At 40.8% G+C, this 12,932-nt stretch overlaps 1 protein-coding gene across 2 annotated transcripts in view; it reads right to left on the bottom strand.

Annotated features, from left to right (window-relative positions):
• Nucleotides 1-12,932, bottom strand: part of GRIA3 (glutamate ionotropic receptor AMPA type subunit 3) — a 283,047-nt gene that overhangs the window by 79,743 nt on the left and 190,372 nt on the right. For both annotated transcript variants that reach the window (XM_047764735.1, XM_047764736.1), the window contains 4 exons: nucleotides 12,028-12,195; nucleotides 7,320-7,424; nucleotides 6,309-6,416; nucleotides 3,662-3,868 (listed from right to left, as the gene is read on the bottom strand). In XM_047764735.1, the coding sequence (XP_047620691.1) occupies nucleotides 3,662-3,868; nucleotides 6,309-6,416; nucleotides 7,320-7,424; nucleotides 12,028-12,195 (588 nt within the window). The remainder of the gene's footprint in view (nucleotides 1-3,661; nucleotides 3,869-6,308; nucleotides 6,417-7,319; nucleotides 7,425-12,027; nucleotides 12,196-12,932) is intronic.

Raw genomic sequence — 12,932 nt, 5'->3', positions numbered from 1 at the left:
GCTGTGCCTATCTGTGTAGTTTTCATGTTATTGCAAGGAATAGTTTCATGTTTTCTGTCCTTCTGCTTATTAAGCACTTTGGGAAGTCACTGGGCAGTGGTGGGAGGGGGGATTTCTACCCTCCTTTTTCTTAAGCAACTTGCAAACCATAAGAGACCAGGTTGGCCAGAAATGAATGCCTGTTTGTACTTTTCTCCATTTCTATCAGTGATAGAGAAGTTGCGAGCTTCCCAATGCTGCACGATGAAAATTTCTAAATGAAAATGAATATGCACTTAGCTTAGGAGGTCATCCTCCCTAACAGAGCTCTCACTCCAAGCATTTTTCATAGTCACATGCCTGAGAGGAAAGTAGAATGCTGCAGTCCCCTCAAATTTTTTTTTTTTCCTTTTTAGGGCACCGGTAGCATATGGAAGTTCCTAGGCTACAGGTCAAATTGGAGCTGCAGTTGCTGACCTATGCCACAGCTACAGCACCACCAGATCCAAGCCAGATCTGCAACCTACACCACAGCTTACAGCAACGCTGGGTCCCCAACCTGCTGAATGAGGCCAGGGATCAAACCTGCATCCTCATGGATACTAGTTGGATTCATTTCTGCTGCGCCACAGCAGAACTCCAGTCCCCTCAAATTGGTTGGTTTGCTGTCAGTTCCTGGGAATCCCCTTGTGTTATAATCCCAGAAATCACTGGACACACGTCCGAGGGCAGGGAGGAGGACATTTCTGTAAGGGGCTTCCCTAACTATTGCTTTTGTCTTTAGTTGAAAGAACTGGCGGAAAAAGATGGGTAGGTTCCTTTGGGAGAATTTTTACCCATTCAGCAATAGAGAGCTGGTTTCCAAATTAACAAATGAGGGACTCACTAATTCTTAAGCTCCCTCACTCACACAAACTGGAAAGAGGAAGAGAATATGGAAGTTAAATGGATGCAAGACAGAGGACACGCTAGAGGAGAAACCAAAATCTTTGGAAAAAAGCTGGTTTTTGTCTGAACAATGTCAGGAAATCTGCCTTGCTCTATGTCATGGTGTTTAATGTCCTATGCAATGCCAGGAGGGCACTGAGATACTTACAGATTCTGACAGCATTTCTTTTGAGACACTAGAAAGCTCTGGCAACTGAGCCATGATGGGCTGATAGAGCTCATGCCAGTTATTCTGTCCTGGTAGCAACAGATCCACAATTCCTTGTCAGGCTTCTGTAGCCAAACACTCTTCCCCTAGAATGGCTAAGGTGCTGTGGGTATGTGCAATACATTTTAATGGTCTTAGGATGGGATGGGCCTGCAGCCTGTTGGCTGTGAGGTAGTATAGGGCAATGGTTAAAGAACACAAACTTGAGCATTAGACACATGGGTTCAAATCACTGTGTCAGTACAAGCTGTTTGTTCTTGGCATGAGACTTCACCTCTCTAGGCTTCCATTTTTCACATCTGTAGAATGATATTAAGAATGTTTAGAGGATTAAATTACATAATGCTTATAAAGCACTTGGCACAATGTCTGGTATCTGGTAAATATGCAACAAGTGGTAGCTGATAATAATAATATAAGTATTATAGGCTTACCTCCAACCATGTATATTCAATTTAGTGAATACTGGCTAGGCATTATGACATGTCAGCTACCCATTCATTACAAGAAAAAGTGAGCATCTCTTAAGCACCAGGTAATGCGCTAAGAGCAGGGGAGAGCCATGAATAAGACAGGACCTCTTGGAGCCTGAGTGTTGGGGCGATGAGAGACAGGGGCTGGAAGAAGACTTGATGACCAACTTGCTAAGTAAGAGTTTAGTGCTATGTCAAGATGGCCCAGAGTTTCTCAGAGTTCTCAAAAGCATGATGCTCTGTTCTGTCTTCAGCTTCCCTCTCTCTGGCTTTAGAAGTTCTTCTCTTTCTTCTAACTGGGTTCACTAGAATCTCATCTGCAATTCAGCCTTGACCCAAGACGGGCTAACTGGCTCGAGCCCCATAGCTGCAGCTAAGGTTCATATTGCCTTGCAGCATGTCTAACTGGAGGACCGTGCCTCAGTTTTGATACTCGAGGTCCAGTCTCATTTTAAGACTTAATTCCCTTTCCGTGCCCTTATTTTTAGAAATGAGCTTCTGCCTTTGTTCTTGTTCCTGAGGACCTGTTCCAAAAACTTATTTTGTGACCCCAGTACTATATTATGATTGCAGAGCTATACTTTTTTCTTGCTGATTCCTAACTCAAGCACTAGAGTCCTTATCCTAAACCTCAGTGCAATAGCTAACTTGGACATTTGCTTCTTGCCAGATTCTTCTCAATATATCCACCCCCTAGATTCCTCTGTTTTCCCCTAAACTGTTGTCTGGACAGGGACTAGTCATTGCAAATAATCTTTGTTAGAACTAAACCTCTGCCACTGCTACCTGCTCTAGGATTAGTTTTCTAGTGGCTGGTTCACCCAATGGGTGGTTCTCATGCCTGGTTTTGCTTGCCTCCATATGCCTCACTGGGTGGCCTAAGATATGATATTCCTAATCAGAGGCCAAAACTTTTTAAAACTAAGCCCCTGAGAAGCTCTTAAGACACTACTGAACCCCTTTTAAAATATCTATTAGAACAATTCTTTTATTATTGACCCATGAGCAAGCCCTTGAAAGAGCCATTCCATTCATTCATTAATTCATTCAAAACGTATTTATTGAACTTGCGTTCAATACAACTTCCTTATGTGCCAGGCCATGAGATATTGAAATTAATCAGACATGGCTTCTGTCTTCAAGGACTTCGTAGTCTAGTTGGAACAGCTGAACTTGTAAACAGATCATTATGCTACAGGTTCAAAAGTACTATAAGAAAGCAAAAAATACCATAAGGAAGCAAAAACCAGGGGCAGCTAACCGGACTACAGGTGGGTAAATGGGATTAGCGAAGGTGTCCTGAAAAAGGTGACATCTCTGAGTTCTGAAATGCTGGTAGAGAGGTGAAGAGAGGTGAAGGCACTTCCAGGCATGACTTCAGGGAAAACCATATACTTTGCTACACCTGGAACATTGAGGTGAAGGAGGATGAGTACAAGAGAAGACTAGAGGAGTAGGTGGGGGCCAGATTATGAAGTGCATTATTTGTCATGCTAAGGAATTTGAATGTTATCCTGATTTCTAAAGTGAGAAAGTATGATAATGTGGATCTGATTTGCCAGGGTAAGAGCAGAGGCAGGGAAAGCAAGACTGTCAAATGGTAAGAAACATAACTAACATGATAACGGTGGGAATGAAGACTGTTTCTGGATTTGAGAGACAGAAGAGTAGAATTAATAGGCCATGCTGACTGCATATGAGGGGAGCAACAAGGAAAGATAACCTGGTTGCTTAGGCAACTAGTGAGTAGTGATTCTGTTGTGTTAGACAGGGAACTTGGAAGGAATGGATTTTCAATAGAGGGCAAGCTATACTTAATGCTGCCAAATAAAGTTCCCCAATTCTACTTTCCTTTTAGTAAAATAATCCTGTTGCCTAAAGGATGCTATTGACAAGCTACCTTTATAGAATTCAACTGTAGAGTTGAGTGTTTTCTGTACAGACTATATGAAAACCATACAATTGGATAAGTATTGCACTTGAAAATTAAATTCTCTATCTTTGTTAGTTGGGAGGCATAGAAGTAAATAAAAACCGAGTTGAAAAAACTTACCCCATAGACAAGTTCCCCAACCATGCCATTCCATATTTTAGTCTCCGGATCCCTTGCACCATATTTCCCATCACCGACAATGGACAATTTGTATTTGATCCTTACATGTTTGGCTATTTCATAGGCTAAGTCTACACAGTAGCCTTCATATCGCTCATTTCCTTCCAGTTGCTCATGGTTCTTCTTATACATTACATACGGTGATTCCTTTGGGACCAGAGGAAGATCAAAGGATTATTCCTATACATTTTTCTAAGACATAATACATATAACAATGATTTTTCTCCCTGTGGCTATTGAGGTTTGGTGTGTTGAGAGTCCTTAAAACGTTTATTTAATAAGCAGAAGAGGCTCAATCAACTATTCATGGGGGTACATGTTTCTTGGAGTCTTTTAATTCATGATTTAAAGAAGCAGAGAAGGATTTAAGTTCTTTCTGAGAGTTTGAAAGAAGAACAGTTTCCACCCATAAAGTCAAATTGGGCTGAAGAATTTCCCTTAGGTACATGAAGATGAACTGCCTTTGCTTTCTTGGGATTTACCACGTAGGAAACACAGCCAGCCCAGGCAAGCACTAAGGAAGCATGGTGATGTTTGTGAAGTCAGGGCCTGTAGCTTATTCATTTTTAAGTTCTCGGGGCCTAGTACAATACCTAGGACAAAGTGAGTATTTGATATATGTATTTAAATGAAAGGTAAACTTCAGCTGAATCTCCATTCAATTGATCACAATTTCAGACCTAGTGGCATGCTCCTTTTTAACCCAGGCTTGGAGTTCATTCAGAAATGAAACATACTAGCTTTCAGATAAACTTTTCAAAATAAATGAAAATGCTATTTCATATCTCAATAGTGCTTTGAGTTTTCAGAAAAGATTTACATGGTGAATATTGCCTTGAAACATCTTATGCATAGGAGATTATTATTATTATGCCCATTCCATAAGTTAAAAAATAATGTAAACTGAGGCTCAGAGAAGTTGTTATTTGCACTGTTAAACTCAGGTTAGTGGTAGACCTAATATTGGAACCCTGACCTACTCTTTCCTCCACACAACACTGTCTCCCCCACAGTGAAGAATTAGATTTTTAGTGCAAATGAAGCTTCAGTCCGTGGTAAGGAGGATAATGACATCTAAAACTGTTCTGAATTTCTATTCTTTTTTATAAATATTAAAAAATTATAGTTGATTTACAGAGTTGTGCCAGTTTCTGCTGTACAGCAAAATAACTCAGTTATATATAACACATACACACACACATATATGTATACATCCATACTTTTTAAAATATTCTTCTCCATCACGGTCTATCCCAGGAGATTGGATATAGGTCCCTGTGCTATAGAGTAGGACTTTATTGTTTATCCATTCTAAATGTAATAGTTTGCATCTACTAACCCCAAACTGCCAATCCATCCCACTCTCTCCCCACTTCCCCTTGGCAACCAAATTCTGTTCTCTATGTCCGTGATTCTGTTTCTATTTTATAAATAGGTTCATTTGTGCTATATTTTAGATTCCACATATAAATGATATCATACAGCATTTGTCTTTCTCTTTCTGACTTACTTCACTTAGTATGATAATCTCTAGATGCATCCATGTTGCTGTAAATGGCACTATTTCATTTTTTTTTCTTTTTATTGATGCACCTGTGGCATATGGAAGTTCCCAGGCTGGGTTGAATTGGAGCTGTAGCTACAGGCCTAGGCCACAGCCATGGCAAAACTGGATCCCAACCACATCTGTGGCAATGCTGGATCCTTAACCCACTGAGCAAGGCTAGGGATCAAAGCTTCATCCTCACAGAAACAATGTTGGGTTCTTCACCCACTGATCCACAATGAAGCCCCTTTTTAAAAAAATCTCATTCTTTTCCTATTTGTACCACATCATCTTAATCCATTCACCCGTCAGTGGACATTTAGGTTGTTTCCATGTCTTAGCTATTGTGAAGAGTGCTGCAATGAACACAAGGGGGCATATATCTTTTTGAATTATAGTTTTGTCAGGATATATTCCCAGGAAGGGGATTGCTGGATCATATGGTAATTCTATTTTTAGTTTTTTTGAGGAACCTCCATACTGTTTTCCATAGTGGTTTTGCCAACTTACATTCCTACCAACAGCATAGGAAGGTTCCTTTTTCTCCATATCATCTCCAGCATTTGTTTGTTTCTTTTTTTTTTTTTTTGTCTTTTGTCTTTGTTGTTGTTGTTGTTGCTATTTCTTGGGCCGCCCCCGCGGCATATGGAGGTTCCCAGGCTAGGGGTCCAATCGGAGGTGTAGCCACCGGCCTACGCCAGAGCCACAGCAACGCAGGATCCGAGCCTCGTCTGCGACTTCCACCACAGCTCACGGCAACACCGGATCCTTAACCCACTGAGCAAGGGCAGGGACTGAACCCACAACCTCATGGTTCCTAGTCGGATTCGTTAACCACTGCGCCACGACGGGAACTCCCTGTTTCTTTTTTTAAATGGCATTCTGTTTATCATCATAGCAAGATATTTCAAAAGGTTCCTAAGCTGACCTGTTGGACGTTTCCACTGTTTGAACTTGAAGTCTTTCCTACTGGCTGAATAATGCTTTTCAGAAAACAGTCTCACTGTACAGAAAGCCCACCTACCTTCTGTCTGTACTTACCAGAATGGTAGTCACTACTATGGTCCGGTTCTCTGCAGATGCGCTGTCATTGCTGATTTGCTGATCTGAGAAAGGCACAAACTTTTCATACTCATTCCAGTAGCCAGCCTAGAAAGAGCAGACATTTGTCTGGTTGCATATTTTTCACTCAAAAAGTGATGCAAGAAATTCAAGTGCTAGTGTGGAACAAAACTTTGTTTTTAGTTGCTTGAACTTTACAAGAATTGAGGTCCTGTCTCCCTTTGTCTTGCCATCCCCATCAGAAACCCAGCACTGACACACAGATATGCTGTTCTTTTATCCTGGGGGTTTCCATCCCTACCTTGCCTGTACTGATATTTGGTAAAATAAGGTACCCGCACTGTAGGATGATCAGCCTTTTTGTTTCTTTAAACTCAGTAGAAAAATACTTTCCTCTGAACCATAGGAGAGACTGGATGTGGGAGGTGGGAAACCAGTTGAATATCCTGTAGAAATGGCACAAGATATTTTATGTGCTAAGGGTTTGTCAAATGGCTACTAAATGCCCACTTCATGACTAACTCGCTATTAGTATGATAGAAGCAAAGTGATTATTATGAAATTTAGCTGTAGAGAAAGGTCCTTTATCCAGCATCCTTTTGGTGAGTGAGTTGGCAAAATGGAGAGATTATTGACTTTCTAATTCTTTTGCTAAAATCGTGTGTGTTTTGGCAGCTTCTGTTTAAATAACAACATGCTATCAAGTTTGTAATTCCTTCCCCGTATTGTAGGAAGCTGTTAATGAGTCTTGAGTCTACCACTTTTATAGGCCCAGCTTCAGAGGGAAATAATCCTTTAAAAATATGTAGACGGAACAGGTTGAATACAAACCAGCTCTGCATCATATCTACACCATTCATTGAACGTAAAGGCAAAAATGACGTGTGCAAATTTGCTTTGGGTGTGTTTCCTAAGACCTATTTTCTTGCATCTGAGGGCTGTCACTTTCTGAGAGATTTTTTTATTTGGATATATGTTTTGGTTACTTACTTTCCGAGAGCCAGTGACTTTCATTTCATACACATCGATGGTATAATTTGTCCTACGTCCATAAGTGTCAAATTGGATGTTGCCAGTCATTCCTTGTACTTGCACCTGGTAGAAAGGGAAAGTGTAAAAATTTAAAATAGCACCACATTATGGCCTTCTAGGTCTCTGCTATGGGGTCTCCTGACAGATCATGGAATCTTGGAGAATGTTTTTCTGGAGCCATTGAGCTGTATCCACCAGACCAGGTCTGCACAGACCTTCATTTGCTCCCAGTATTTTCTAAGTATGCCTTTTACTTAATGAAGCTTCAAGTGGGTGTGACAGGCACTTACTTATGATATAGTAAGGGGTCCACCAATATGTTTTCAAGGGCCTGAAATTTCTACCATTAGTCTCTTCTGAAGGGAGTAGACTGAAGAATATTCTTTATACTATTGGACAGAGCGTTCTTCTGAACTATGAGTTCCTTGGGGGCTGTGGCTGTGTCTTATCTTAGTATTCCCAATATCCAAACATTAACTGGTTTCAGTAATGTGGGCTCTGGAGCTCCTAGATTTATATCCTAACTTCATTACTTACTAAATGTATAACCTTGGATATGTTACTTAATGCTTTCTTACCTCACTGTCCTAATCTGTGAAATGGGAAATCCTAGTAGTACCTATCCCATAGATTTGTTGGGGGGATCAAATGTTACATATATATAATGTTTGGATCAGTGTCTGGCATGTAGTAAGCATCGCAGTACATGTTAGCTCTATTAATAATAATTATTATTAATCAAAATGAATTTAGTTCTGTTTCCTGAGAGGGTTTCACCATAGTAACAGGGGTGAGTTTTTCCTCTTATTTAACCTATGTCCACCTATGGACAGGTAGTGGAGAGTTAGGCCATGGAGAGATAATCCATAGACTGATGAAATTTGTTGAGTCTAGGGATCAGAGGTATGGAGGCACTGGAATAGCTGGATACCTAGCTGGGATCCCAAATGCAGGTGCACGTATGCCACAATTTTTCCTGGGTCTGGCCCAGAATTATGAACTAATAAGAGGCCATCTCTACTGGGTAGAGAGATTTCCTTACTTATTTTACAGTTAAAGGACACTGGATGGAAGACCCTCTGAAAATATGTCATTATTGTTACTCACTTGAAACACTTATCTGGTGAGTATGGGTCAACGGACTTGCTTCCAAGAAAAACAACTGGTCTTTTTTTTCCCAGGATGAGAGGATAGAATACTTTTTCATCACTTATGGAAAAATGACAAACTGTTTGTTAAGCAAGTCAGAAGTGGTAATGGGCTTGTGCTGTGGAAGAGAAAACTGATGGCAAATATTAGGGAGCATCTTTTTAAAGGGAAGGGGGCTTGTTTGCCACCATTGGGAGACTATGGAATATCTGCTGGAGGAGAAATGGTCCGGTGTGACTTCCTGAAGACAAGATGATTGTCCTTCTGACCCAACAAACCTAAGTGCTATTGTTAGCTTAGGCTTGCAGAGAAGGTAATGTCACACTTGTGGTTAAGAAAAGGTCCTTTGTTGAGGTAGAAATTGCTTAGCCAGTAGGATGGGTCTGATGCATACTTCGATGCATAAAGGGTTCTTCACACTCTAGTTTGAGCATTGAATTTCTAGGAGAGGAGCTAGGCAGGGTAAGGACACTGGCAGAGGAGCTTATTAAGGCCATCCTTCATTACTGAAAATAGCAAAGGCTTCAAGTTTCATTAAGAATTGTCTATTTCTAAAGATTCAGCCTGTCTGAGCATGATCTGCAAACTGGACAATAGCCTAGGCTGATTAGGACTTTTAGTGAGCACAAGTAGAATTGGACTACCACTCGGAGAGAAGTATTTTTAAGGATGTTAATGTCAGTGACAGTTTCCCTCCATCCCATTTGGGAGCCCTTCTTTAATCCTCTCCACTCCCACCCCAGTCTGTATTAGGTTCTTCTCCTCCACGTTCCCACAGCACTCTGTGCAGAACTTCAATATAACATTTTAATCATCTATGCATTTCTGTCTCCCCTGCTAGATTGGGAGCATCTCAAGATGGGAGACATTCTCTTCTGTGTTCTCAGCAACTAACACAGAGCCTGCGCTAGAGTAGGCACTCAACACATAATGACTGAACAAGTGGACAAATTTTGATGACTTAGAGTTGTGACATTATTTCAGCAGACCAGGCTGAGGCTGATCTTTGCCCTTCTGGTAGATTGTAAGGATAATGACTACCCAACTTCTGAGTGGCTTCAAGGTTTTAAAAGCATTTGTTTACCTATTAACCATTTAAATGCAAGCTCCCCTCATCTTATTTCATGTTTGCCTATTGGAGGCTGATACATATTCAATGGTGCTCAATAAATATTCGCTAAATGAATGGTGTAATTATTCATTAAAATAGGCCCCTTAGGAGCCTCTATCAGGCAATGATTTTGTTTGCCAGATTACTTTGAAGGAAGGGAATGATTGAGTGAGCAACAGCTATGTGCTACTCACAATGAGGGATGCTTTTACACCAGGCATTCTCACATTTAATTAACTCAAATAAAATGGGATTTCTTTGAATAAGGTAAAACCTTTGGTGCTTCAGATCATCCTCCCTTGCAGTGCCCTGAATAGTGGAGTTCACTGAGCATTTGTCATGAGGCAACAATGTGCTTTTGGAAGATGCTGATACTTTCCAGCCTCTCTGAAGCCTTAGGAAGAGGCAGGCTTGTAGAAAGAAGGGAAAGCATCCTTTCTATTGAGTGTTGGATCATAAAGGCCTGGGGAGGAAGGTTACTTACCTGGCTTGCAGCTTGAGATTTATCAGTGAATTAGACCTGCAGAAACTATTTGTGAAATAATGTGATCAATCTACTTTTTTTTCTTGCCACAATCATTTCTCGTCTTTCACTCTGGTAGCCAGTTTTGTATTTGAGGAAGAGAGTCATTCGTGTCATGAATGTGTAGTCACTCAGAGATGCTAGCACTTGCCCCTTGAGGTTTTGTTGATGAAAACTCCTTTTGATTCACTTGGAGGAAGTTTTATATTTCACTCATCATTATGTTTCACCTGACAATACAAATCTTGTAGCTACTATGAAGGTTGAATGTAATTAACTGCTCTTCAGAATTATGCAGTGCTACCTCCATAAAACTACACTTAGGGCATTTGTTAGGGAACTGACATAATGACATAAAAATCTGCATGGTGGTAGAATGAGTCACCTCTCTTTCTTGGAGAGAGACACAGGGGCTACTAACCCCTTTTGATTGAATGCTTCCACCTTGGCAAATTTAAAGCAGCAGTAAGAACGCCAAGTACACAAAATGATGTATGTTATGTGGCCATTGCAGATTCTCTGTTGCTGGTTGTGCATGGAATTATCACTGCCCATCTCTTTGTTGACTTGGATGATCCAAACATCAGGATAATTAAAGAAGTAGATATGAGAGTCTTGTACTCTCAAAGGCTCATTTTAATGCACTTAGGCACATGTAGCATAAAACAAAATATTTAGGGAAGAGCTGTTGCTTGGGAAGCTGCCGTGAATGGGTGACAAGTCTCCTAGTATAAATAACGAAATCTGTTCAAAGGATACTGCTTGAAGCCTTCAGTGCTCTCCTACCCAGTAAATACTAAAAACAAGTGACCTATTTGACTGTCTAACCATTGATTCCTTCTTGTACCCTTCTTTAGGCTTTTTCTCTAGGGCATTGGGGGAAAATCCTCTTAAGTAGGCCTAGAAATGTATCCTCTTCCTGCCTTTCACCAGGTAGAAGAGCATAAACATTCTTTTTGCCTTTTTAAAAAATTTTTATTTATTTATTTATTTATTTATTTATTTATTTATTTTAGGGCTGCACCTGAAGCATATGGAACTTCCCAGGCTAGAGGTTAGGCCTACACCACAGCCACAGCAACACAGGATCCAAGATGTGTCTTCAACCTACATCACAGCTCACAGCAACGCCGGATCCTTAACCCACTGAGCAAGGGCAGGGATCGAACCGGCAACCTCATGGTTCCTAGTTGGATTCGTTTCCACTGCACCACAACGGGAACTCCATAAAGGTTCTTTTTGACAACAGCAATTCTATCATGCTGGCTCAGTTCCACAGTCCATTCAGGCTAACCATTTGCCTATAGAATGTCCCAGTCCCCCTAAGTAACACCAGATTTCTGGAAAGTCTGAATTTTTGGAAGCTGTTTACATGTTCAGTCCATAACTTTAGAGGGTGCTAAGTTTGATTTTCTACCCCTACTATAGTCCAGAACTAAATATTAATTTGCCTGAAATTTACCATTTATCAAGCTTCAAGGAAGAACCTTCTAGTTTTAGATTTCTAGATTTTGATGAATAAAATATCCATGCCCATCTTTCTTTACACTTTGAAAATTCTGTAGACTTGGATCCTATTCCTTTTAGGATGTCTTTTTAGGGCCAGGCCTATGGCATATGGAAGTTCCCGGGCTAGGAGTCAAATCAGAGCTGCAGCTGCTGGCATATACCATAGCCACAGCAAATGCCAGATCCAAGCCGTGTCTGCAACTTATACCACGGATCATAGCAATGCTGGATCCTTAACCCACTGGGTGAGGTGGGGATTGTTTCGTCTGAGTTACAACGGGACATCCTAGAAAGTCTTTCCTCAAGATTGAGATCTTACATTTTTTGTGTCTTTATAAGGCACCCCCACCCTAACAGCTCATTGTGGTCATTACCATTTTTAGAGCTCTCTCGATATCAATCCCTTGACTCCAGGGCACAGCAGGATTTGCTAAGCAGTCTCCAGCACTGCCTCTCCGGGACACATCTACTCGTTGTCTTCTCAGATAGCGGAAAGCTTCTGCTATGACCAGTATTGCGTCGTGCGTCAATGCAGATGTATACTGAAATGGGTGTATGGAAAAAAAAGATATTGTGACAAACCATGCCCTCAAAACTTGCCTTGTTTCTCATGATTTTTATTCATCACCAACTCTTGCTCTATGAAGTCACCCCCTTAATTATTTGAAACAAGAGAGCTCTCTGGGCAAGCCTGATTTTGATCCATTCTAGAATGATCCATCTTACCTCATGTGTGCACATGCTAAGATTACTAAGATCATATGGCTCAAGGGAATCTCTCTCTTGCTCTCAATACTGTATTTTGGAATGAGTGAGTGACTACTAAAAGACTGGGTCCTTTATAGAGGAAGAAAAAAGTGTGACGTTAGAGGATGTCCTATGCAGATTGGAGAGGAAACAGCATATCCTAAAGCGAGGCTGGGTTATTGCTGTTTATAATAGAAAATTCAGATCTGGTGTTTACTTAGGGAAAAATGGAAATGGCTAAGTTAGACAGCTTGAAATTAATTTGGAGGGAAACATTAATCATTTCTGTCTGGGCCACGTTTCTGGCGAACTAGAACCTCTGGCCTGCAATAAATCAGTTTTTGTTTCCTGGGGGGTGGGGGGTGGGGAGTGAAATCCAAAGCTGGTTTTTGATTGTACAAAATTTCAATTGTCATTGAGTTTTAAATCTGATAACACTGACACTTCATAGGCAGTACTGCATGATGCTACATTTTCTTGGCAAGAACACTTACGTTCTATTGCTTTGGATATACTGTGCTGATATGCTCCA

The sequence above is a fragment of the Phacochoerus africanus genome, chromosome X, assembly GCF_016906955.1.
Source record: "Phacochoerus africanus isolate WHEZ1 chromosome X, ROS_Pafr_v1, whole genome shotgun sequence".
Lineage (NCBI taxonomy): Eukaryota > Metazoa > Chordata > Mammalia > Artiodactyla > Suidae > Phacochoerus > Phacochoerus africanus.
Note: the sequence above shows the minus strand (reverse complement) of the source record. Positions and strands in the feature narration are given on the sequence as shown.